The 26536-nt window shown below is 42.3% G+C and overlaps 1 protein-coding gene across 1 annotated transcript in view; it reads left to right on the forward strand.

The window, feature by feature from the left end:
- LOC124554102 (ankyrin-3-like) overlaps positions 1-23553 on the forward strand; it is a 116148-nt gene extending 92595 nt beyond the window's left edge. Inside the window, exons 5-6 of the mRNA XM_047128167.1 lie at positions 8145-8294; positions 22979-23553. Coding sequence (XP_046984123.1) covers positions 8145-8294; positions 22979-23465 — 637 coding nt within the window. The 3' untranslated portion in view covers positions 23466-23553. The remainder of the gene's footprint in view (positions 1-8144; positions 8295-22978) is intronic.
- The last annotated feature ends 2983 nt before the right edge of the window (positions 23554-26536 follow it).

Genomic DNA, 26536 nt, shown 5'->3' on the forward strand with positions numbered 1-26536 from the left:
AGACATGCTCATGGCCTTAGGGACTGTGAACAAAACAATACATTACTGCGATTGGTTGGTCCAATAACAAAAGTGTTAAGGAAGGTGACCACGAGTGTATCTAAGAAGATTAGAAAAATGAGTGAAATATAAGTGATACCCTTTGATCGGTTGCAATGCTGTCTCGAGGCAGTAAAATATTGCCGGACATGATAGCGTGGCAAATCTGGCTGCAAACATAGAGAGACCTTAGATACTTCTGTTAGTACAGGGTGGAGCAAATTAAAGTGGCTTGGGAGGTTGGATAGGTTTGCACTTGAATATATGCATGTAGCCACACCCTGTGACATGCACGCCATGTGATCCACCACGTGATCCACATCAGTTCAGATTGTAGTGCGGGCCTGTGCCATTGTGAGTGGAGCAGAGCAAAGGGGGCGGTGGTACTCTCAGTGGAGCAGCAGGCGTTCGTTGTGAAAAGTTATGTGAGAACGAAGTCATGGAAACGGTGTGGTCAGTTGTATTCTGCAAAATTTAGTGGTGTTAAAGTGTGAGCAACGAGTCCCATGCAACGCTTAATCCGAAAGTGCTGTCAAACAGGATCTGTTTTGAACCAGTAAAAAAAGATGCCTAAACTCCCCTGCACACCACAAAACATGGCTGCAGTGCGCCAGAAAATGTTTCAGAGACCTACCAAATCAATCCAATACCTATCACAAGAGACCATGATATCACACTGATTATGCAGACCTGCATATTCAGGGTGGTCCATTGACTGACTGGGCCAAATATCTCACAAAATAAGCGTCAAATGAAAAAAACTTAACTAGCTTGAAGGGGGAAACCAGATGGCGCTATGGTTGGTCCGCTAGATGGCTCTGCCATAGGTCAAACGGATATCAACTGCGTTTTTTTAAATAGGAACCCCCATTTTTTTTACATATTCGTGTAGTACGTAAAGCAATATGAACGTTTTAGTTAGGCCACTTTTCTCGCTTTGTAATAGATGGCGCTGTAATGGTCACAGAGATATGGCTCACAATTTTAGACGAACAGTTCGCAACAGGTAGTATTTTAAATTAAAATACAGAACGTAAGTACGTTTAAACATTTTATTGCGGTTGCTCCAATGCGATACATGTACGTTTGTGAACCTGTCATTTCTGAAAACGTATGCTGTTACAGCATGATTACCTGTAAATACCACATTAATGCAATAAATGCTCAAAATGATGTCCGTCAACCTCAATGCATTTGACAATACGTGTAACGACATTCCTCTCAACAGCGAGTAGTTCGCCTTCCATAATGTTTGCACATGCATTGACAATGTGCTGACGCATGTTGTCAGGCGTTGTCGGTGGATCACGATGGCAAATATCCATCAACTCTCCCCACAAAGAAATCCGGGGACGTCAGATCCGGTGAATGCGCGGGCCATGGTATGGTGCTTCGACGATCAATCCACCTGTCATGAAATATGCTATTCAATACCGCTTCAACCGTACGCAAGGTATGTGCCGGACATCCATGATGTTGGAAGGACATCGCCATTCTGTCATGCAGTGAAACATCTTGTAGTATCATCCCGTAATTTCTCTTGTGCCCAATGGCAGAACTATACACGACGTTCAAAATCGTCACCATGCAATTCCTGGTGGACAGAAGTATGGAACGGGTGCAATCGATGTTGATGTAGCATTCTCAACACCGACGTTTTTGAGATTCCCGATCCCCGTGCAATTGGCCTGCTACTGATTTGCGGATAAGCCACGACAGCAGCTAAAACACCTACTTGGGCATCATCATTTGTTGCAGGTCGTGGTTGACGTTTCACATGTGGCTGAACACTTTCCTTAAATAACGTAGGCTAACTATCAGGCGAACGGTCCGGACACTTGGATAATTTCGTCCAGGATACCGAGCAGCATTCATAGCACACGCCCATTTGGCATTTTGATCACAATAGCCATATATCAACTAGATATCGACCATTTCCGCAATCGGCCGGCCGGTGTGGCCGTACGGTTAAAGGCGCTTCAGTCTGGAACCGCGTGACCGCTACGGTCGCAGGTTCGAATCCTGCCTCGGGCATGGATGTGTGTGATGTCCTTAGGTTAGTTAGGTTTAATTAGTTCTAAGTTCTAGGCGACTGATGACCTCAGAAGTTGAGTCGCATAGTGCTCAGAGCCAACCATTTCCGCAATTCGTAAACGGTCCATTTTAACATGGGTAATGCATGACGAAGCAAATACCGTCCGCACTGGCGGAATGTTACGTGATACCACGTACTTATACGTTTGTGACTATTACAGCGCCATCTATCACAAAACGAAAAAAGTGGTCCACCTAAAACATTGATATTTATTTACGTACTACACTAATATGTCATAAAAAATGTGGGTTACTATTTAAAAATACGCAGTTGATATCCATTTGACCTATGGCAGCGCCATCTAACGGGCCAACCATAGCGCCATCTGGTTTCCCCAGTTCAAGCTAGACGAGTATCTCTCTGTGTAGTGTTTTCGTTTGATGCTTATTTCGTGAGATATTTGGGCTGGACACTATCAATGGACCACCCTGTATATCCCTACCGCATGTCTGTTGGTCATGCATTAAAACCAGCAGATGTTCCCAAGCACCTCCATATTTGTGAATGTCCATTCACTGAGATAACAATGAATGGCTTGGACATGTATCTTTTCTTTATGTCTGATGGGGACTAATTTCAGCTTAGTTGTTACGTCAACTAACAGAATCACAGGTCCTGGGTAGCAGAGAGTCAGCAGAACTTCCACGAAACACCTTTGCACGATCATAAGGTTGGATTTTGGTGTGCAATGTCTGCACGCAGCATTACTGGTTTCACCTTCTTCAATCAGCTGCTGACTTTGGCCCATCACATTGCCAACATTTTGGAGCTATTTGTGGCAGCATTAATGGAGGAGGGAAACGCGTTCATTTACTTCCAAGAAGATGGAGCAACTGGTCATACAGCAAGCCGAACCTTTGAGACAGATACACAATTTCATGATTCACAGTTGTTAGCAGAGGTCAGCCTGGTTGGGGCCCTAACTGGCCATCTTTGTCACCTGATCTGTCAGTGTGTTATTACACTTCACGAGAGCCCTCAAGAGCAGAGTCAATCACAACAACCCTCATCGTCATCAAGAACTGCAGCAGAACACTCCAGATGAGACTGCAGCAATTCAAGCATCCAACCTCCGATCCGCCTTCAGCAACCTACCGACCAGGGCCCAAAAGCATCAAGAGATGAATGGTGGTCATTTTCAACAGCTACTATCGTCATCTTAGTGCTGTATTTACTTTCCTCTGTTGTATTGCTTTGTACTATAGAACTCTAATCTCTGGCAGCTTTTATTTGACCCCACCTTCTAATAAATTGCGTGTGTATGTGCGTCCACGTTAGACTACTGTATATGGAAAGAGCAAAGCTATACAAGGCAGTAAGGTAAAATCTTATCTTTTGTGACTGCAGTATAAGTATTTCTATTAGTGTTAATATTAGTAACAACTGTCAGTAGTAACATAGTAGTAACAGTAGTAGTTGTAGCTTCTAGAGAAAATTCATGGTGATGTAGTATTAATAGGGGCTTTCAATAGTTGTAAAAGTTATATTGTTTATTACTGCAATTACAGTATCAGTTCTCATTGTAGTGTTAATAGCAATATGTAAAATGAAATAGTAAAATTAGGTAAGATGATTTGAAATAACGAATGCCCCTATGTAGAGCACCACATCGATATCCATATAAATGTTGGAGCATACTAGTAGACAGAAAAAGGACAGAGAAAATCTTATATTTCAGATATACCATATTATAATGTTCAAAATAAGAAAGAAATAGAAGAAAAACAAGCTTGACATATTCGAGGTACCTAGTAGTTTCCCGAGAGCATAGCAGAGGATGTCCTGAGGTGGCATTGTGTACCAAAACCAGCAACCAGTAGGCTAAATGAAAACAGTTACTAAGGACTAAAACATAAACACTCATCAGCCAGAACATTATAATCACCTACGTAATACTTGATATGTCCACCTTTGCAATGGATAGCAGTAGTGACGCATCATGGTCTGGAAGGGAACTGGCACCACACTGCCCACACAAGGCACCTAATTCCCAATAATTCCTCATGGGGGGAATGAGCTCTTACGCCACGTCGAGGCACATTCCAGATGTGTTCAATCACATTCCCATCTGGTGAGTTGTAGGGCGAGCACATTAATTGAAACTCGCCACTCTGTTCCTCGAAATACTCCATCACTTCCATTCCTTGTGATATGGTGCATTACCTTGTTGAAAAACGCCACTGCCATCGTGAAACATGATCCTCATGAAGAGGAGTATGTGGTCTGAAACAAGTGTATATTACTTGTTGGCCATCATGGTGCCTTGAACAATCTCTACTGGACCTATGAATGTCAAGGTGAATTTCCCTAGAGCACAATGGAACCAGCGCCAGTTTCTCTCTGTCCCACAGCATAGGTGCCCAGGAGATGCTAATGTGCCCATTTCAGTCATAGTTGCTGATGTCATGGTCTTAACATTGGCAAATGTATGGGCTGTCAGCTGCAGGGGAACACTGTTAGGAGTCTTGAGGGCACTGTGTGTTCAGACACACTTGTAGCCTGCACCGTCTGTCGCGTTCTACCAGTCTGCCCAGCCTACAACATTCGAGATATGTAATGAGGGACGGCCACCCAACCCCATGACGTCTGGACATAGTTTCACTTAGGTTTCGCCACATGTCGAAGGCACTCACGATAGCGCTCCTCGAACACTCAACAAGTCGTGCATTCCGAAATGCTTGTGATGAGCGTTCAGCTTCAAACTGGGACATACAGCGCACCTTCCCCATCTACAGATGGACAGCACATTTGCTGATCCTACATCGACTGTGCATGCGTCTGACTGGCAGTCATTCCTCGTGAAGTGACGCTGCTATTGCCAGTACACGTTTAATCGATGATAGGCAGGTGATCATAATGTTCTGGCTAATGAGTCTGTTATTTATAAATTGCAAAGATCGCCGTTCCACCTGAGAGGGTATTGAGAAAATGACATAAAGAAATAAATAAACCAATAAATGAATCTCTGAACCAAAGTGCAGGATAACACATTGCTGATAAAAGACCATTATTTGGTCTCAGATGGTAGGCACAGTTGTAAAGGGGTCACTGTGAGCCCAGTATGCAATATGGCATTCTTCCCTTGTCTTGACCAGATGTGATAGACTGTAACCTTGACAACGATAATGCCTGCCCTCGTGGTCATGTGCAACTCAACACTGCTACATTGTAACATCTAAATGCCCCCAAATCTTATTGCTGCACAATTAGACCAGCCACGCAACTGGAGATCAAGAGTGGAGCAGCTTCCAGATTATGTCAACTGCAGATAACGCATGCATAGAAAGTGTCTCTGTATCCTTCACAAGTATCACACAACATCTGACACTGTTCACGGGCATTATATAAAAGTGCTGTGGTGTCCAGTCTACCAGTCATGGAGAACTGAAACCCTGATGAGTTACACTGCAGCTGATGGCGTGTGTGCGTAAGAAGCCAGAATGACATCTCACCGCATTATGCGTTCATTACCGCTTTTCCGGTATGCTTCAATTTATCTATTTCTTTCTATTCACCATGAGAGGGCAAAATTCACTTAAACATCTGAAAATTCGGTAACTGTCTTCTATCGTACCTCATTCGTTTCATATTATGCAACATTTATCAACGACATTGTGCCTTGTAGACATAATGTATTTGGCTATTTTGTCACCTCCTTGTGAGGCATTAAAATACCAACATACAGAAAAAACTCGCAGAGTAGCTATTACTCGGCAATGGCGTACGAGCACTCTGTCTAAGACTCGTGGAAGTCTAACGACTTGATGGAACAGTAAAGTGATAAGAATTAATCCCTATATGTTACATGTCTACATCTAGTATTCATAGATCAACTTTTACATTATACCATAGATACCTTACGCCTCAGTTGTCTTTGATAGCGAGTAGCGAGCGGCGAGACCGAAATGACGTCCCTTGTGACGGTAGTCTGTTTGGCAAAGGAGCAGTTCGGCGCTGTCGAGTTTCTCTCGCTGTACAGACATGGAGGTCGACCCCAGTTTTCGGCGCGGCATTCGCCTCACCCAGTGGTGACCCCCGATGCAGCCGCCGGGCTGTCTGCCGTTCACCCAGGGGGCGACGCGACGCCTGGGGCGGCTGGCCACTGAGGCTGTCGTCATCGTGGCCCCAGGGCGGAACTGGAGCCATTCCCCATGTGCTATCGCGTCACGAGAGCGTTGCGGTCCCTGTGTTGTTTTGGGCCATCAATAATGTTCGGAAGAGACATTCCACAAACTAACAACCTTGCACAACATCATATCAGTGGCATAATTCATCCCCTTCTTGATTTATATCCCATTTCTTCGTGTTCTGGGTTTATTTTCGCATCATTCTGACAGACAACAGCGACGAAAGAGCCCAAAGAGATTTTTAGATACCTGTCTCCAATTTCTTCCCTCTATAGTCCGATTCCTGTCTCCTAAGCGGTAGGATGTCAAAAATTAAAAAAAAATCGACTTTTCGAAAATATGTCTCTTTTGTAGAGTACATCTTTCTGAATAGTTTGATGTATAAAACATATATATTTCAGTGATTTTAAGGCACGCTATTTGGTCCTACGTGTACCAAGATGAAGCGCTAGACCACAGACGTCTGCTGTCATACATACGTGTATTTCGCTGTGTAGAATTCGAATGTTTATATTTGCGCCAGAGATGGTCATACGTGTAACGAAGGACTATTGACATAGAAGATATGTCTTGATGGCGGCACTCAAACCCCAATGAAAGCTTTAATGAATGTGCATGGAAAATATTGCCAAAAACCAAATTTTGTGTGGAAGAGATGCGCTTGCTGTTGGTGTTTATGATGCAGTTACATGTTTTAATGATGGTGTGCAATGCCGGATATATATTTTAAAGAAAATGGGAATCAGGGGCAAAGTGAACTGCATCAAAGCTTTGTATGCGATAAACAGAGAGCCTGTAGTGAAAGCACGTAAATCGTGTGAATGATAAGAATGTGGAAAAGACGAAAACTGATTTACGAAATGGAAAGAAAAACTCTTTATGGTGCTGGACCGTTCTAAAAGATGCCAAATGCAGCCAGAAACTTTAATGGCCATTTTCTGCAAAACACAAATTTCTGTTCTCAGGTACATGTAACATCCAAAATAAATATCCCATTCCTTTTCCAACGTGGTATCATTAAACACAAACTCCTTAATTAAAAACTCTAGAATTTTCCATCTCTATTAAAAACTGTGGTAAAGTTTGAGATAATTAACTACAAAATTTGAGTTTTTTCTAAACATGAAGTTTAAAATGTAACAGGTCATTCATTTTCTTGAAAATTAAATAAATTCTAGAATTTCATACACCTTTATGTATGGATTGTATGCTGTGCAAAATTCATCGAAGAATCTCTCTTACTTATGAAGAAACTGTACCTATAGCAAAAAATGCAGCCAATAGTAAGTGAAAAAATTATAAAATTTCACATGTAAAAAAAAATATTTCGTTATGTTTTTGAACTTCCACTGCTATGATTGTGAATCCTGGTCATGCTGACAAAAATTCTATGAATTTATTTGTAAAAATATAGACAGTAGAATTTAGTATCTTGTGGTGCCTCTTCTGCTCCAAGTCGGTCCGTTTGACGTCCAACCCCCTTAACATACGAGCTACAACACCATCTCATGACGGTAGTACCACATTAAGTGCATTTAAGGGTTCGGTCATTCAATTTTTTTTTGTGATTTACGCTGTTGTGTATTGAAATTATGTTGACCAATGGGTGTTGTAAGCACAGTTGTTGAACTTTGTACACATCTTATATTTATACTTTATTTTGTACCAAATATTGTGTAATATGCTAGGCTACAGGTATGAGAAAATGAGGAGAAGTAAGATGTATGAATACCTGAATGCTGTCATTCGTCTTACGTGGGCCACTACTGTCGTTGGCAGTGTGTGTTCTATTATCTGTGTGTGGACAGCCATACAGTCTGTGGTAATCTCCCCACTGGACTCGATGTGACAACCGTTTTTGAGGCAGTGTTCCTTCCGTGCAGCACGCCAGGCGCTGGAGAGGGCAGGACCGGCCCCTCCTCGCAGCCCCACAGTGGCCACAGCGACGACGGCCGGAGGCCAGCCACAGCTGTGCCCCCCACCACTCCCCAGGCCACTCCACAGCCTGATGACGTCGCCATCTCTCTCCTGCGGTGAGTTCAGCCACTTTACGTGTAGACTGTCCACAATCACAGAGCGACATGTTGGGCAGTTAGCCAAGTGATAAAGTCAAGAAATCGAATGTCACTATTTTACGCTTTTGACGAAGCAGAAGTTGTAGGTCTCGTATAAAGTTTTTCCTTTCATTAATTGTGACGTTCGACGAGGCAAGGATATAAGGCGATCTATACACCCTTCTACAGGTTTGTTGCATGACTCGATTTCAGCTCCTAACACAACTGACTTGTGTAAGATAACACTAAATATTTCCCCAAAACTAACGACTGTGCTGGTGTGTTGGGAGCAATTTCAGTTTTCAGCGAAAACTCTGTCTAGTAATCTCGCAGAAAGCCCTAAGATATTCTGGTAATACATTAAGCACACTAGCGGAAAGAAGCAGTCAATAACCTTCACTGTGTGATAACAATGGTGAAGTCACTGGTGACAGTGCCACTAAAGCAGAGTTATTATACATAGTTTTCCGAAACGCCTTGACCAAATAAGAAGAAATAAATGTTCCTGAATTCCTATCAAGAATAACTTCAAAGTGAGAAACATAGAAGCAGATATCCTCGTAGCAAAGTAGCTTAAATCTCTGAATAAAGGCAGGGCCTCCGATCCAGATTGTATATCTGTCAGGTTCCTATCAGAATATGCTGTCACAAAAGTTCCATATTTAGCAATTACATACATCAGCTCGCTCACAGAAAGATCCGCACCTAAAGACTGGAAAATTGTTCTTGTCACACCAATACCCAAAAAGAGAAATACGAGTAGTCCGCTGAATTACTGGCTTATATCACTAACGTCGATTTACAGTAGGGTTTTGGAACATATGCTGTGTCTGAACATTATGAATTATCTCGAAGAAAACGATTTATTGACATTATCATCAAGAGCTTAAGAAATATCGTTCCTGTGGAACATAACTAGGTCTTTATAGTTGTGAAGTAATGAGTGCTATCGACAGGGGATGTCAAAATGATTCCATATTTTTAGATTTACAGAAGGCTTTCGACACATTTCCTCAAAAGCATCTCCTAGTCAAACTGCGTGCCTATTGAATATTGCCTCAGTTGCGCGACTGGATTCGTGATTTACTGTCAAAAAGACATAGAGTAAAACAGATGTAATATCCGGCGTTCCCCAAGGAATTGTTACAGGCCCTCTATCGTTCCTGGTCTATATTATTGGCAATTGACCCTGAACAAAGAAAAGTATGAAGTTATTCACACGAGTACTAAAAGAAATCCACAAAATTTCGATTACGCGATAAGTGTCACAAACCTGAAGGCTGTAAATTTAATTAAATACTTAGGGATTACAATTACAAATGACCTACACTGGACCTATCACGTAGATATTGTTGTGGGTAGAGCAAACGAAAGACTGCGAATCATTGGCAGAACACTTAAAAGGTGGAACAGGTCTGCTAAAGAGGCTGCTTACACCACTCTTGTCCATCCTATTCTGGAGTATTGCTGTGCAATATGGGATCCGTATCAGGTGGGACTGACGGATGACATCGAAAAAGTTTAAAGAAGCGCAGCTCATTTTTTATTACCGCGAAGTAGTGGAGATAGTGCCACGGACATGATACGTGAATTTGGTTGCCAATCATTAAAACAAACGCGTTTTTCATTGGGACGGGATCTTATCATTAAATTCAACTACCAGTTTCCTTCCTCCGATTGCGAAAACATTCTGTTGGCACCCACCTACGTAGGGAGAAATGATCATCACGATAAAATAAGAGATCTCGCACAGAAAAGTGCTCATTGTTCCCGCGCGCCGTTTTAAGAGCGGAACAGTAGAGGCACAGCTTGATGGTGGTTCATTGAACCCTCCGCCAGGCGCTTTATTGTGAATAGCAGAGTAATCACGAAGACGTAGACGTATATGGTTTCCTATCTTATGAATAACCTATGTAGGGAAGAACCCTTCACTTGCATTTCCATGATTATTCTCCGAACGGTATGATGAGAAAGTCTCTTACAGGGTGTGTGGTAACACCGTAGCTGAGGGAGTGAAATGAGCTGAGATCCGTGGCTTACCCTACTACGAGAGACGTATGTGATAACGTCTATTTGCAGTTTTTGGAAATCATTCGTGGCAACATGAGCTTCTACGAAAGTGGAAGTCGGACCTGTCGGTGTCCAAGTGATAAAGGCGACCATTTTGGATCAATAAAAATTAGGTCAGTCCTATTGTATGGGCATGGTTGAGTGGAAATGGACACAGTAGCCATATATCGTCAGCTGGAAAACCTTCTGTAGCTCAGGGAGTTTTACAGGCGAAGTGACAGAAGTTTTCTTTTTATTCATCGCAGACCAGTTTCAGCGTAAATTCGTCATCACTTCCCTTTTCTTCTTTGAAATCATTGATCTATAGTGGTAGTCACCGATGTTTTACTGTCGCTTTGTGAAATAATAACCCTATCTGATAGTGAACTGATATTGTTGCAAGACACAGTTCAGTTGATGCCTGAATTCAGCAGGCCCAAAAGTGGCAGTTCAGAGTATTCAATGTGCGTTTACAATTAATCAGAGCAGAATCCAACAAGTTATTGGGCAATAGAGGAGTCTGTACCTATTCAAGAGAAAATAAGGAACCCTACCAGGTATTTTAACAATGACTATGGGATCAGTAATGTTTCAGTGGACTTATGAAAATTCATTCTCTACCAGTGATTCAAGGATTTCGGGCTTTAATTACCTATTATGGTCAGCCACAGATGTACGATGCCTGACGATCCAGGTGGCAAAATCATTTACTCGAGTGGTCCACAAATTGAGCAAATACTTCTCAGAGTACTTTTCCCAATCTAAAAGCTTTATGCACACAGGCAACAAAAGTTCATCCATGGGTCTGATAGTATAGAAAGATACAGAGAATGTACGGTGAAATTTTATAAGTAAGAGAGCCTGACAAGTATTTACCCAATTTGTCGTATACAAATAGCATTAGCCATTTGACATAAGAAGACAACCAACGAGAAGTAAGTGTAACAGGAAAGACTAAAGATAGAGAGCACAACGAAGAATACTTGGTAGATAAAACGGAAACTCATAAATGTAGCTTGATGCAGCATAATCAAAAATAATTAATGTGTATGATCTCAGGCAAAGTCTGTAAATTATGTTATACGTACTAGATATAAAATTAGCAGAATCTCAGTAGAAAAGGAGCTGAAAAAAAATTTGAAAATAAATTATTGTTGTTGAATAAGAGACCATACATGGAAATTGAAAAATGTTCCTGCATAAAAAGATTAACATAAAAAGAGGAGAAAGCTGGCTAAAAAGCGACAGAGAAACATCAGCATGAGGAAATAAACTATTCAGAGCAGGAATGAAACATATTAAGACAATACTCGATAATGGAGTGAAAAGTTTGTTGAGAGTGAGTTAAGAAAACCAGCCTGGAGAACAGATCGTGCGTAACGTGGTAGTATTGTGAATAACAATGTACAGGGAAAAAGAGAGCCAAGGCTTCCTCTTTTCTTCGACATCAGACGGCTGTGGTGACTAGTAAGAGGTCCTACATAAATATAGGCTTTGGAAGACTAAAGGCGAGAACAGCTTTAAACAAAAATAGTTTACAGTCATAAACACACGGATTTAAAAGAATCACAAAACCAAAAACCTGTTAATATAGAACAGTGAAACGTCGAGAATACATTTGCCAGGGTAACATATTTAACTGAATAACATTGCAGGATCGCAAGTTAATGTAAGTGCGAGATAAGCCACTGGAAACATGAAATGCTGGAGCACTGCCAAAAGGTCGAATGCAGGCATGCAAACATGTATGGATTGTGTTGCTCAAGTATCAGATATCAGTATTTGAAATGGAGTTCGATGCCTGATGCAGCAGGTTGGTCAGTACTGGGACGGTTATAGCTGTTGGTGAATAATGCTGGAGTTACTGTATGATGATGTCCCATATCCGCTCGACTGGAAACAGACCTGATGATTGAGAATGCCAAGAGACTTGTCAACATTCTATAGAGCATGTTGGGTTACAAGAGCGGTAAGTGAGCGAGCGTTATCCTGTTGAAAACATCCCCCTGGAATGCTGTTCGTTAATGGCAGCAGAACGGGTCGAATCACCAGGTTGAAACAGACAAGGTGTGTGGGATAACCATGAGAATGTTCTTGCTGTCATACGAAATCGCACCACAGACCATAACTCCACGTGTAGGTCCAGTTTGTTAACACACAGAAAGGCTGGTTGTAGGCCCCCAACTGGCCTAATCAAAACATGGCCAATACCAGCAGCGAGGCTGGTGGTTTGGGATCAGTGAAACGCATGCTACAGAGCATCTGGTTCGGAGCTGTCTTTAAAGTAACCGATTTGTAATACTTCATTGTGTTACTTGGTGACACCTGCTGCTCAAACTGCTGCTGGAGATGTATTGCAATGCGCCAGAGTAATACGCAGAACACGATGGTATTCCCTCTCAGTAGTTCCACGTAGCCGTATGGAACCCAGTCTTCTTGCAACCGAATATTCTTGTAATCACCTCTCCCAGCAGGCATGTATAGTGGCTACTCTACTGTGAAATATTTCTGCATCACGGAAGGAACAACCAGCATCTCGTAGCCCCATTACAGACTTCGTTTAATCCCTATGGGATGTTGATAAATGCGTCTTTGTCGTGTCAAAGACATTTTGGCCCTACATAAACTCACTGCGTCCAATCTCAAAATGTAACTAACGCTCGAGCCCGTTACAGCGTATAATTAAAGCAGGCTTCATTTGCTCCCTCACTGTGGTGCTACTAGCGGCACTCTTAAGCGACGTGACTGCCGCGAAAAGTCATCATCATTCAGATGTAGAAACACGCCTACCAACTTTCGTTTATGTCGCACTGCTTCTTCTTGGTGCTGCAATCCTTCGTTGTACTTACGATTTCGAAAGTAAAAGACGTTGTTAACAATGATACCAAAACCTCAAAAAGTTCTTGAACGACTTACTTCACATTTTTATACGATTCTCTAATAAACGTTGGGACAGTGTTTGCTTTTATATACCAATGGCTTAGGACTGCGTCATTGACTAGTGATCAAAATTTTTTGTGTCCCAGTTTTCAACGCAGGCACTGCTTAACCTCTGAACAAAAATTAACAGCAGTGTCAGCAGAAGACGTCCAGCATAAGAAGTCGCCATTTTCCTGACAAAGGCATTGTCAAATAGGGTGGAGGAACGACAGAGCTTCAGGGCATTCCCTTGCCCTTGGGGTGGGAAACTGACCTTAAAAGGGAGAAGAGTCAGTAATGATCAATGACGAGAGGATGCAGAAGGAAATGGAATCGAATAAATTAAAACCACATTACGTGTATCCATAGGACATACGTCGTTAACAGGGAAACTGTCTTGAAGCAATCTGCATTGAGAAAAGATTCCGGACAAGTTACCCTTTTGGATCTCTGGGAGTGGACTACAAAGGTCGAAGTGATCATGAAAACGAGACGGAATAATTTACATAGGGATAACCTTCTACGACTGGGAGCTTTAAATTCAGAGGTTTGATCGTAATTGGAAAGCTAGGGGGTCTAAATACGGAGGTGCAAAGGCCCCAGTCTAGATACGGTGGGGGTCATTGATGTGAAACAGAAGAAGGCTAAGGATTTGTCATAAGACACATTGGGGTAATATCAACAGCAACAGAAAATTGTGTAACGGGAGTAGGAATCGTTATGTATAAGAGGTAGGAGAGAGAGAGTGGGCTACTGTGAACAGCTCTATGCCAGAGTTTTTCTCACCAGATTCGAAATCAAACGAACGCCACAACGATAGTTCATATACACATGGCAACGACGCAAGCAAAAGGAGAAAAGAGAGGAAGTATGGAATTGAAATGAAGTTTTAGGGGAAAGAAAAGAAGAAAGGGTCATGGGGTATACAGGTTTGGCATAGGGATGAGACGGGTGAAAGTCTAATTCATTTCTGCAATCAAATTGAGATGGTAATAACGAATACTCTGTTCAGCAAACATGTGAGGAAAAAAGAAACTTGGAAAATACCCAGAGACACTGGAAGATTCCAGTTGGATTACATCATAGTCAGACAGAGATTCCGAAATCAGATATTGAAATGTAAGGCGTTCCCAGATGTAAACATAGATTTAATAATTATGAAGAGCAGAGTGAGGTTTAAGAGAGCCGACCAGAAGAATCAGTGTAGAAGGATGTAACATACCGCAGTACTGAGAAACGAAACTTAAAGTTTACCAACGATGTGGATATTGCCGTAAGGAATATCACAGTGGGCTGTTCAGTGGAAGAGGAGAGGACATCTCTAGAAAGTAAAATCACAGACGGTGGACAGACGAACACAGATAATGGGAAGCTAACTTCGAAAAAATGTTGAGTAAGAAAATAAAATACAACTGATCGATGAAAGAAGAAAGTATAAACATTTTCAGAGAAAGACAGGAAGACAGCTACATTCACTAAGGTGGCAACAGTCGTTGGATACCTGCTAATATCATGTCAGACCTCCTTGTGCCCAGCCTACTGCAACAACTCGACGTGGCGGCGAACCAAGAAGTTGTTGGAAGTCCCCTGTACAAATAATATGCCATGCCGCCCCTATAGCCACCCACAACTGCTAAAGTGTTGCTGGTGCAGGATTTTGTACAGGAACTGACCTGTCGATTATGTCCCATAAATGATCGATGAAATTCATATTGAACGATCCAGGTGGCCAAATCATTTACTCTAGTGGTCCACAATCTTCCCCAGGCGAGTGGCGAACAGTTTAGTCCCTCTTAGATGATATCGTTATTTGAGAGCATGAAGTCCACAAATGGTTGAAAATGGTCTCCAAGTAGCTAAACATAACCGTCTGCATTCAATGATAGGCTCAGTTGTACCAGAGGACCCTGCCCATTCGATGTTAACAAAGCCCACGCCGTTATGGAGCCAACACCATTTTGCACAGTGCCTTGTTGGCAACTTGGGTCTGTAGCTTCGTGCGGTCAACGCCACACTCTAACACTACCATCAGCTCTCACCAACTCAATCCGAGACTTACCTCACGAAGCCACGCTTTTTCACTTGTATAGGATTCAACCAATATGGTCATGAGACCAGGAGCTGCAGGTGACAACATACTGTTAGTAAATGCTCTTGCATTGGTCATCTTTTGCCGCAGCCCACTGACGCCAAATTAGCCGCACTTCCGAACAGATACGCTGGTAGTACATTCTGCATTGATTTCTGCGGTTATTTGACGCAGTGTTGCTTGTCTCTTGCACTGACCAACCTATGTACAAGCCGCTGCTTTAGGTCGTTATCTGAAGGCTGTCAGCCACAGCATTGACCGTGGTGACAGGTAATGCCTGAAATTTTGTATTCTCGGCACACTCTTGACACTGAATTCCCTAACGATTTCCGAAATGTACGGTCTCATGCGTCTAGCTTCAACTACCTTTCGGTGTGAAAAATCTGTTAATTCTCGCTGTGTAGGCATATGGCCACAATCACGTCGGAAACTTTTTACATGAATCACCTGATTACATACGATAGCTCCGCCAATGCACTGCCCTTTCATATCTTGTGTACACGATACTACCGCTATCTTCGTATGTGCACATCACTTTTGCACAACTTGTCACCTCGATGTAAGTCATTTAGGAATGAGATAAGTACCATGTTCTAGGTATCCAAGGCTAAATAACTGCAGAAAACTTAAGACAAAACTTTAAACAAACAGTCGTAAGAAGGACTGACACAGAATATAGAAAAGTCAAAACAATAATTACCATGAGAATTCCATTCCCAACGTCAGCAGAGAGAGCAGATAAATGGAAAGATTACATTGACAGCCTCTATGAAGGAGGAACTTTTCTGATGACATGGAAGAGGAAACAATCTGTGTTGGCGTGGAAGATATAGAGGATGTACTGTTAGAGGCAATTTTTAAAAGAACTCTGGTCGATTTGATAACAAATAAAGCTAGAAGGATACATAAAATTTAATCATGACTACTGAGTTCATAGGGGAAAGTTGCACCCAACGACTATCCAAGATAGAGTGTAGAATCAATGAGACTGGCAATGTACCGTCACACTTTCAGAAAAAAACCATCCACATATTTCCAGAGGTAACAAGGGCAGATAATTGTGAAAGCAACAGCACAATCGTCTTTGGAACTCATACTTCCGAGCTGCTGATGAGAATGATATAAATAAGAATGGAACAGAAAATTGAGAAATTGTCAGATGACGGTCAGTTTGGCTTTAGGAGAGGTAAAGGCGCCAGACAGGCAGTTTGAAAGTTGTACTTGATAATGGAAGCAAGTCTGACGAAAAGTCAAAATACAGTCAAAAGTTTTTTAACTAGAAAAAGCGTTCGAAAATATAAAATTCTGCAGGATCTTCGAAAGTCTTACATAAATATAAGTAAGTTACAGGGAAAGACAGGTAGTTTACAATATGTACAAGAACCAAGAGGGAAGAATACGGGAAAATAAAGAACAAAGTGCTCAGATTAAAAGTGTGTAAGACAGGGTGCAGTCGTTTCCCCTACTATTCAATCAATTCATCGAAGAAGCTATGATGGAAATATAATAAAGGTTCAAGTGTGGGATTCAGATTAACAGTGAAAGGATGCCAAAGAAAAAATTTGTTGATGACATTGCTGTTCTCACAGAAAGTGAAGAATTACGGGATCTGTTAAATTGAATGGAGAGTCTGATGAGTAAGGAATATTAATTGAGAATGAATCACGGAAATAAATTACTAATGTGAAGTAGCAGATATTGGAATTTTTTACATTTAAATTGGTGGTCATGATGTAGACGATATTAAGGAATTCTGGATGCAAAATAACCCCTGATATACAAAACAAGAAGGACATAAAAAGCATACTAGCAAAGGCAAAATTGGATACAACTAGCCAACATAATTCTGCTACTATGAAACAAAGGTCATAATTTGAGGAAGAAATTTATGAGAATCTATGTTTAGAGAACTACTTTGTATGATACTGAATCGTAGACAGTGGCAAAACACCATGACTGAGGAGACTACGAGTGTCTGCGATGTGGTGCTAGAGAAAAGTGTTGAAAATTAGGTGGACATGTTGGATATGGAAAGAGGGGATACTTTGCAGAATTAGTGACATGGAGAAAGACTGACAAGACGAGGGGGATGTAAAAACTAAAGAGAAAGACAGATTGGCCTACATCCAGCAATTAATTGAGCATGTAGTGTGTAACTGCTATTTTGAGATGAAGGTTGGTGGAAGAGAGGAATTCATGGCAGGCCACATCAAACCAATTACATAACTACTGGCTAAAACAATTTCATTTGACAGATTAATTGAATTTATTTGTACTTAATTGTCTTTAGTTCACAAAGAAAGTTTAACATGTTATTCCTGAGGCTGCAACACACAGTTTGTAACATCAAAATGTAGGTGTTGCTGTCAAATGCAAATAACATGGCCCGTTTCTCAGTAGACATTCAGTTACATCGACAGTTTCTCGACACTCATTAGTGAACATTAATAAGGGATGTGTCAAAGTTTCATCCCTATGATGGCTTTGACTCTGCTGAGGAAACTTTCAGTAATGGGTCTGAACTTCAGTGGAAAAATGAGAAGCTATTCTTCCTCAACGTTGGACTTTTCAATCTGCAACGAAGTCAGCTTGTAACTCATCCCAAAGCAGTTACATTGGATTCAGCTCGGAATTCATGGCAGAATAGTACATTCATGGAATGTTGTTGTCCACAAACTCTCACGTGACAGATAATGATTTATTACAAGGAGCACTGTCTTGCTAATACAATTAATGATACTGTATTGTATGCAGTACATAAAGCTGGAAAACGTGATTCATATGCTGTCGAATTTAGTGTTTTCTTAAGCTCAATAGGGGAATAATAACATAACCAGCCTCCTTTTATACTGGCGGATCGTCCTTTCATTACATTTGTTGGTCAATCACACATTAGATAGAGGTGTTTAGATAGTTTTGATCCTATTGTGTAGCTTGCCCCCAATGTTATTCAATCTGTATATTGAGCAAGCGGTAAAGGAAACAAAAGAAATATTTGGAGTAGGAATTAAAAGAAATGCAAAGATTGACGTTTGCTGATGACATTGTAATTCTGTCAGGGACGGAAAAGAACCTACAAGAGCAGTTGAACAGAATGGACAGTGCCTTGAAAAGAGGATATAAGATGAACATCAACAAAAGCAAAACGAGGATAATGGAATATAGTCAAGTTAAATTAGGTGATGCTGAGGGAATTAGATTACGAAATGAAACACTTAAAGTAGTAAATGAGTTTTGCTATATGGGGAGCAAAATAACTAATGATGGTCGAAACATATATGATATAAACTGTAGACTGGCAATCGCAAGGAAAGCGTTTCTGAAGAAGAGAAATCTGGTAACAGCGAGTATAGATTTAAGTGTCAGTAAGTCGTTTCTGACAGTGTTTGTATGCAGTGTAGCCATGAATGGAAGTGAACAGAAGGGAATAGAAGCTTTCGAAATGTGGTGCTACAGAATAATGCAGAGGATTAGATGGGTATATAATATAACTGATGAGAAGGTACCGAACAGAATTGGGGAGAAGAGGAATTTGTGACACAACTTGAAGCAGGGATCGGTTGCTAGGACATGTTCTGAGGCATCAAGGGATAACAAATTTAGTACTGGAGGGCAGTGTGGAGGCTAAAAATCGTAATCAGAGACCAAGAAATGAATACACAAAACAGATTCAGAAGGATGTAGATTGCAGTAGGTACTGGGAGATGAAGAAGCTTGCACAGGATAGAGTAGCAGGGAGAGCTGCATCAAAGCTGTCTCTGGACTGAAGACCGCAAGAACCTCAACAGTGTATGTAAATGCTGTCAGGTCTTTAGTGTATTCACGCAGCCAAGATCCAGATTGCCTAGAAATTTGAACGGTATGAAAAGCGCATGAAATTCGATGTACACTGGTGTCCAAAATTAAAGCAACAAACAGAAATTTTGTGAGGTTGCCTTTATTTTGTCATAAAATAGTACAAACAGGTGATAGTGAAGTAGGAACAATGTTAAGAACGAATAACATAAACAACTACAATATGCATAAAGGTAGAAAAAAATGTTCTTCGTTTTTTCCAACTTAACAGATTTGCACACAATCCAACAACTGGATAATGTGCTCAGCATGGGCCATGACCACCTCTGGCTCATACAACCCTGACATCGACAGGGCAAGCTGTCTCATGTGGAGGCAATAACACCATTCCTCCTGCTGAGCTACTCTCAAGTCTTATGGAATTGTTGGTGGATGCTTGTGTGATGCAACCCATCTCACTACTACATATAGTTCATATACGTATTACAAACAGTTTACAATAAATCCACACATTATAGAATAATTTGTCCTCTATGAAATTTACAATATTACAATGCTAATTTATAAAATAAAATTCATGGAAAACTATATACAGTATAATAAAAGTTTTTACAGTCTTTGTTTCACATGTCATTCCTCCAGAAGTCCACATATGCCCTCGCTACTTTGCTGCACGCCATCAGGTCTTGGGCCATGCACGCTCTTGGATGGTTTACTAACGGACATTGAAGCAGATGGTTCATCGCCTGGATTCCCACATGGACACAAAGCACTTTCACTAATTCCCCACTTGTACAGATTTCTGTTACATCTGTCCATTCCTGAACATAGCCTGTTCAGGGTTTTCCATCTCTCCCACCTAAGTTCCGCACCTGATGGCAGCACTTCCTCAGAATCGTGTTCATATTCTTGTTGTTCCTGCCACAGACTTTTTCTAGAAGTTTTTGGTGAACCTGTGACCGGTTTGGTTGAGTGGAGAAAACTACTTCTTCACATAAGGCGTTTTGGTACCATTTGGTACCCATGGAGCAGATGATGTTGATTTTGAACCTGTTTTGCTCGTTCAGGTTCAGGACAGTGTCCAGCTTGCAAACTCAGCAGCAGAATAACAGAGTGCCATTGTGGTGGTGCGTGATTAGGTCGACATCTGGATGTTGTTAGCTTGCCAAGTAAGTTATTCTGTGATTGGATTTCTGCCCTGCTCTTCTCAATGTGCCACTTGAATGACAGTGTCCTATCAAGAGTAACTCCCAAGTACACTGGGAGAGGGCAGTGTGTTAATCTTGTGCCATTCCACCAAACATTCAGTTCTTGTTTCGCCTGCCTGTTGTTAAGATGGAATAGGCAAGTCTGGGTCCTACTTGGATTGGGTTTCAACTGATTTTCATTGTAATACATGATGAGATTTTCCAGGTTCTCAGCTAGTATTTCCTCAATATCCTTGTAGTTTTATGCCTAGCTGCTATTGCCCTATCATCAGCATAAATGAAAGATGTTGACCAGGGACTAATAGGATGGTCATTTGTATAATTATTGAATTACATGGGGGCAAGAACACTGGCCTGGGGAAGCCCATCTTTTTGTAGTCTCCATCTGCTCTTGTTACCTTGGAACTCAACAAAATACCTTCTGTTGAACTGATTTGAGTACAGCAGTCAATTGAGTGCTTTTTGTTGTTTTTTGCACTTTTGCAATGAGATTTCTGTGGTTGATGGTATCATATGCTTCCATAAAATCTATAAACACCATCCCCGTAATAAGTCCTTTCTCAAACCCATCTCCAATATAGTGGGTTAGGCTGAGAGCTTGACTGGTACAAGATTTGCCAGGCCGAAATCCTGCTTGCTCTTTTATTAGGGTGCCTTCAGTAAGCTCTTTGAATCTGCTTAGTATCAAACAGTTTGTGTTGTGCACAACAGAGAGATTGGCCGATAACTCTTAGGATCTTCTGGGTCCTTACCAGGCTTAAGAATTGCAGTTATTTTTGCCTGTCTCTAGATTTCAGGAATTCGTCCAGTTGCCCAACAGCAGTTCATAAACTCCAACAGCCACAATTTAGAGCGAACGCCAAGACGTATAATCTGTTCATTTTCAATATCATCTACGCTTGTGGCCTTACCAGTCTTTAAACTTTTGATTGCTTCTTTCAATTCTGATATTGTAAATGTACGATCGAGTGTATCATTATTTTCGTCTTGGACAGCATTAAGTCTACTCGTATGCCCTTTCTTCAGTCTGTGTTTCGCTTTAACGGTTTTCAGGAGTTGGGAGGCTATTTGGTCTGCTGTACCGCCAGCAAAGCCTGGTGTACCTGCAGGTATACCATCTAATTTTTGAGCAGTCTCTACGCTTTCCAACTACTGTGAGTCATGTTAATGCTTTCTACAGTGTGTTACCACTTCTGTCTTCTATTATCAATCATTGTTGTTATGACTTCTTCGCCCACCTCCATTGTTTATGGGAAGAATGTGTTGGCGTCATAAAGACCACAATACATTTCTTATTTCTCTTTTGTCTCTTCCCTGTAGCCTTGCATGTACGATTTTCTACGTCCTCTCGTGTACTCTGCCGTGCACAGTATTTTAAAGCTTTAACAAACTCACTCAAGTTTTCTGGTAGAGGTGTTTATCCCTGATATGCTCTATGGGATTCAAATTGGGAGATCGAGGTTACCATTCCAGGTGTGCAATATCTTCCATATCCAAGAAAACTTCAATCAGCTGATCTCTATGGGGCATACCTTTATCGTCCATCAATACGAAGTGGTAGGCCACAGCACCTCGCACCGACGGCATATGAGGTTCCAAAATCTCGTCACGATACCTGACAGGAGCTAAGCCTTGCCAATTCACCCATACAATGTCATGTGTTCAGGTAGTCCACGTAATCGCTGAGGACACCATTAAAGAACCTCCCTGATATCAGTCTCTTTTGCACGATATTTGGGTCACGAAATCCTGTTCCACGTTCCCTCCATATGAAAATCCGTCGAGAATCACTCTCCAGACCATTTTTGGACTCATGTGTGAAGACAACATTGGCCCACTGTTCGGCCATTCGGTGGGATGTTGACGACTTCACTCTACACATTTCTTTCTGTGAAGTGTCAGACGTACATAAACAACGGGCCCCTGACAATAAGTGGCACTCTGGTGAGATCTTCTGTATAACGTTTGCCTCGATACAACACATCCAGTGCATCCTCCGAGGTGAGGTGCCAGTTGCTGTGCAGTAGTAAGGCAATACCGTATGCCCTTTTAACCAAATAACGGTCTTCCCTTTCTCGTATCACACGTGGTCTGCCCTCGTCTTCGAGATACAGTTTCCATCTCTACGAACAGTCGCCACATCTGAGAAACAACAGTGCGATTCACATTAACCCATCGGGCCACATCAGGTTGTGACTGTCCTCCTCCCATTCCTCCTATGGCCCTCCACTGCGGAGAGCCTGGTATGCGTCTTCTCTGTACCATACTGCACCATCTGTGACTGTCTACGATGATTGCGGATGTGGGAGTACCAAGCAAACACTACCCCATTGCTAGCCGCGCTGACTTCGTCGTGGGCGTGGTTGTCCGTTGACTGGAATGCTAACTTGCGTGTAGAACACGGTTGTGCAGACATCTGTTGACAGTTTGCATGATTACATCGTAAATTGGACACAGGACGGAAAATCGCAGTTAGAAGCTTTAATTTGGGACACCAGTGCATTGCGGTAACCTTCATGACTTTTACGGACTCATCACAGTTCTGCTTCTGCCTCGGGCGCGTGTGTTTGGAGCAATTTGTAAGTATTCTCCTTTTGTTGCAGGGATCTTTCTGGAGAAGAGAAGGGCAAGATGCTGATTGCGGCAGCTAAGGAGGGGTCAGTGAGCAAGGTGCGAACGTTGCTGACAGTGGGGGCGGATGTGGAGGCGAAGGACGAGAACCAGCTGAACGCACTGCACTTTGCAGCAGCCAGGAGACATGTGGAGGTGGCGAGGCGTCTACTGGAGGATGGAGCTGATGTCAACGCCAGGGACCGCTGGCGGAACACGCCTCTGCATCAGGCTGCATGGAATGACAATCCGGCTGTGGTGCGGCTGCTGGCGGCATCCTCTGCCGACTGCAACGCCAGGGATCACACTGGGAACACGCCACTGCACGATGCCGCATGGCGTGGCCACCTAGACGCGGCGACTGCACTACTGGAGGCAGGGGCCGACAGAGAAGTCAGGAATGACGATGGGGATACGCCCCTGGACCTAGCCAAGCGGAACAACCACCAGCAGCTCATAGACATCCTAGGATCAAGCTAAATATAGTGCAAACGACTCTGGAGTAAAATAAAAAAAGCCTTCTATGTGACCTTTGTTACTTATAAAATAAATAATACAGAAAAGCTTATCCCGCAGCCTTGGTTTGTACCCATATTTACATAGTACATACAACAACTCAAGTACCATTACACCAAGAGTGCTTATAGACTACTATAAGTTCAAAGAGGGACTCTCCTTTTACTGAAAATTCAAAATAAACTGAATAATACTCGATTACTAAGGAACACTAGTTTTCTACAATATTTTTTTACTGAAAAGTACATTTTAGGTGCATGTTTGGTGCTATGTGGAACTTATATAAAACTTTTATATATTTCCTTGTATCCAGATTGCTGACACATAAGCTCTATACTTAAAATACATCTTCATTTGAGATCTTTCACTGAATTTACTTCTGTACCTAATGAGCTGACAGTGCAGCAACTTGTGTCGGCAGTTAAAAATTGGTGTTATTACCAGTACTTACAACACATTAGTTCCGATTCCAGACAGAATTTTGTTGTATTCTGTCTAGTTGTTGAGTATGGGGTGCCTAGGAAACCTCCTTCTCGGATCGCTAGACAACAGTTCAAGCAAATCGTATTAGAGAGTTTTATTACGAAATGAGTCAATGACAATACTTAACTCTGACAATAACACAGAAGTGCTGCAAACAAAGGGCGACATGCAAGAAAGAAATCTCTTCAGTATAAACAATTCCTAAGTCACTGGTCTTGATGTGACTAATGTCTGCTGTAGAAGTGGCCGCAACAAGTAGGGAGTGGCGCTCATGTTTTCTTCCGCTGAAGGCCGCAGATGTCACGTTGTGGTCCTAGACAGAGGTCGCTCAGCGTGCTATTGGGTGACATCTTCTCCACAGCCCTGTCTGCTCTATCATTCCCGATCAGCGTGCCGGTGCTCGACTTTACGCCATAACATTCCTTCCCCCAAAACGACGGACCGTCGTCGTATAAGGAGCGCGACAACGGGAGGGAAGGCAGGAGCGTGGATGCTGCGATGGACTGGAAACTGTGGTTGCAGCGGACGTCAGGCTTCCAGTTGTAGCCCGCCATCTGATCTGCACTCAGGTGCAAACGTCACCCGGAAAACGCACAGAAGGGCACGCATCCAACTCCTGAGACCCATAACCAGATGGAGAAGCCGCAAGCTGCTGCAGCGTTGGCGGGTCCAGCTCCTTGGGTAAGACGAGAGGAGGAGGCGACGCCTCCGTCTCCACGGGGTCGTCCTGTGGTGTCGTGACGACACTCTTTGACAGCTGTTGTGGCCACACGTCCTCGGGATCTGTGAATCTGGGCGAAGAGATACACAAGTATCACTGTGCACATTACAGTGGCGAATTTGATCCTGATGTCGGTACTGCAATCCGTCTGGGCCTGAAATGAGATACACGCAAGCACCAAGTCGACGAACGATCTCGCCTCGCACCTACCATCTGTGTCCATACTTCGACGCCGGATATTGAGGATGGTGGAGCCGGTGGAGCAGTGTCCGCCAGCGATGGTCCATCTTGTGGATGCGAACGATAGGAGGTGAGAAACCGTTGCTATAAGTGTATACCACAAGCAACGAAAAAGATCCCACAAAATCTATGTGCACACGTTGCCATGGAGATTGCGACTTAGGCCAAGAAGAGAATTTTTATGGGGGAGCGGACCGAATTTCCCCACATGCGTGACGCTGTTCTATTTGGCTATCCATACCCTCCCAAGTACAGTCTCGACGTGCTGTTTCGTAATTATCCCCCAGTGTCAGTCCACTATAATTTTGAACAAGAATCACCCCTCGCTGTATAGCGAGGCTATGCCGACGTGCAAAGTATTGGCGCGCTACGGAGTTCTTAATGCTATACTATGAGCGAGGCAAAATTGTGCGAATGTAGTTTAGCAGAATCTCCAAATCTGAATCAGCTTCTGTGGCCTGTGCAATTTTCCTGTTGTTCAGAGGCAAAGGTTGAAGCAATTCAGAATCCTGACCATCGATGTGACAACAAAATGCTGCAGAAGCGTCAAAATCTGTATCAGGGTCAATCGTAAGACATGAAAGTATGTCCGCATTATCATGTTGATCTGTCATAAGATTTACAATCTCGTACTAATATTGAGACAACAACAAAGCCCATCATTGCAACTTTTGGCCAATAGTTACAACGACTGCAAAGGCTTTTGATACGTTACTAAGTAGAATTTCATGCCATACAAATAGTGGTGGAATTTGGTGACACCATGCACAATAGCCGGTGCCCCTCTCTCTGTTTGTGAATAATTACACTGAGCTTTGGAAAACACTTTTGATGCGAATGCAACAGGCCTGTCTTTATCACCAAATCTATGTGAAAGAACTGCACCGAGTCCATAAGAGGAAGCGTCAACTGGCAATACAGTTGATTTGTCAGGATCAAAGTCAACTAAGCATCGATCACTGAGCAACGCATCTTAAAGTTCTCGAAAAGCTACTTGGCACTTATCTGTTCAAACAAAGAGAACATTCTTGCGACGCAAGCGGTCGAATAGAGCTCCAATTTCTGCAGCATTCGGTATTAACCGAGAATAATAGTTCATTTTCCCTAAAACTGACTGCAATTCTGTGAGATAGCGAGGAACTGGCAGGTCTCGTATGACTAACAAATGCTACTGAAGAGGATGTAAACCTTGACTGTTTATGACATGACCAACATACTGTAACTCATGTTTAAAAAAGAATCACACTTGTCCAGTCTACACTTTAGTCCTGCATCAGGTAACACACAAAGCACGCAAACTTGCAGTGAGTTCTTCAGGTGTACGACCTGCTACAACAATATCGTCTAAGTAGTTTGAACAGTTTGGCACTTGAGCAGTCAGCTGTTCCTAATAACATTGGAAAACATCATGTGTGGAAGCACTGCCATTAGGCAAACGCAAATATTTAAATAAGCCCAAATGAGTGTTCACTATACACAGTTTTCGAGATTATTCATCAAGCGTTATTTGAAGACGCGCATCACACAATTCAAATCAATTTTTGAAGAGTAGCGACCAGCGCCTAATCTATCAAAGAGATCCTCTGAGCGA

This window comes from Schistocerca americana, chromosome 11 (genome assembly GCF_021461395.2).
Source record: "Schistocerca americana isolate TAMUIC-IGC-003095 chromosome 11, iqSchAmer2.1, whole genome shotgun sequence".
NCBI lineage: Eukaryota > Metazoa > Arthropoda > Insecta > Orthoptera > Acrididae > Schistocerca > Schistocerca americana.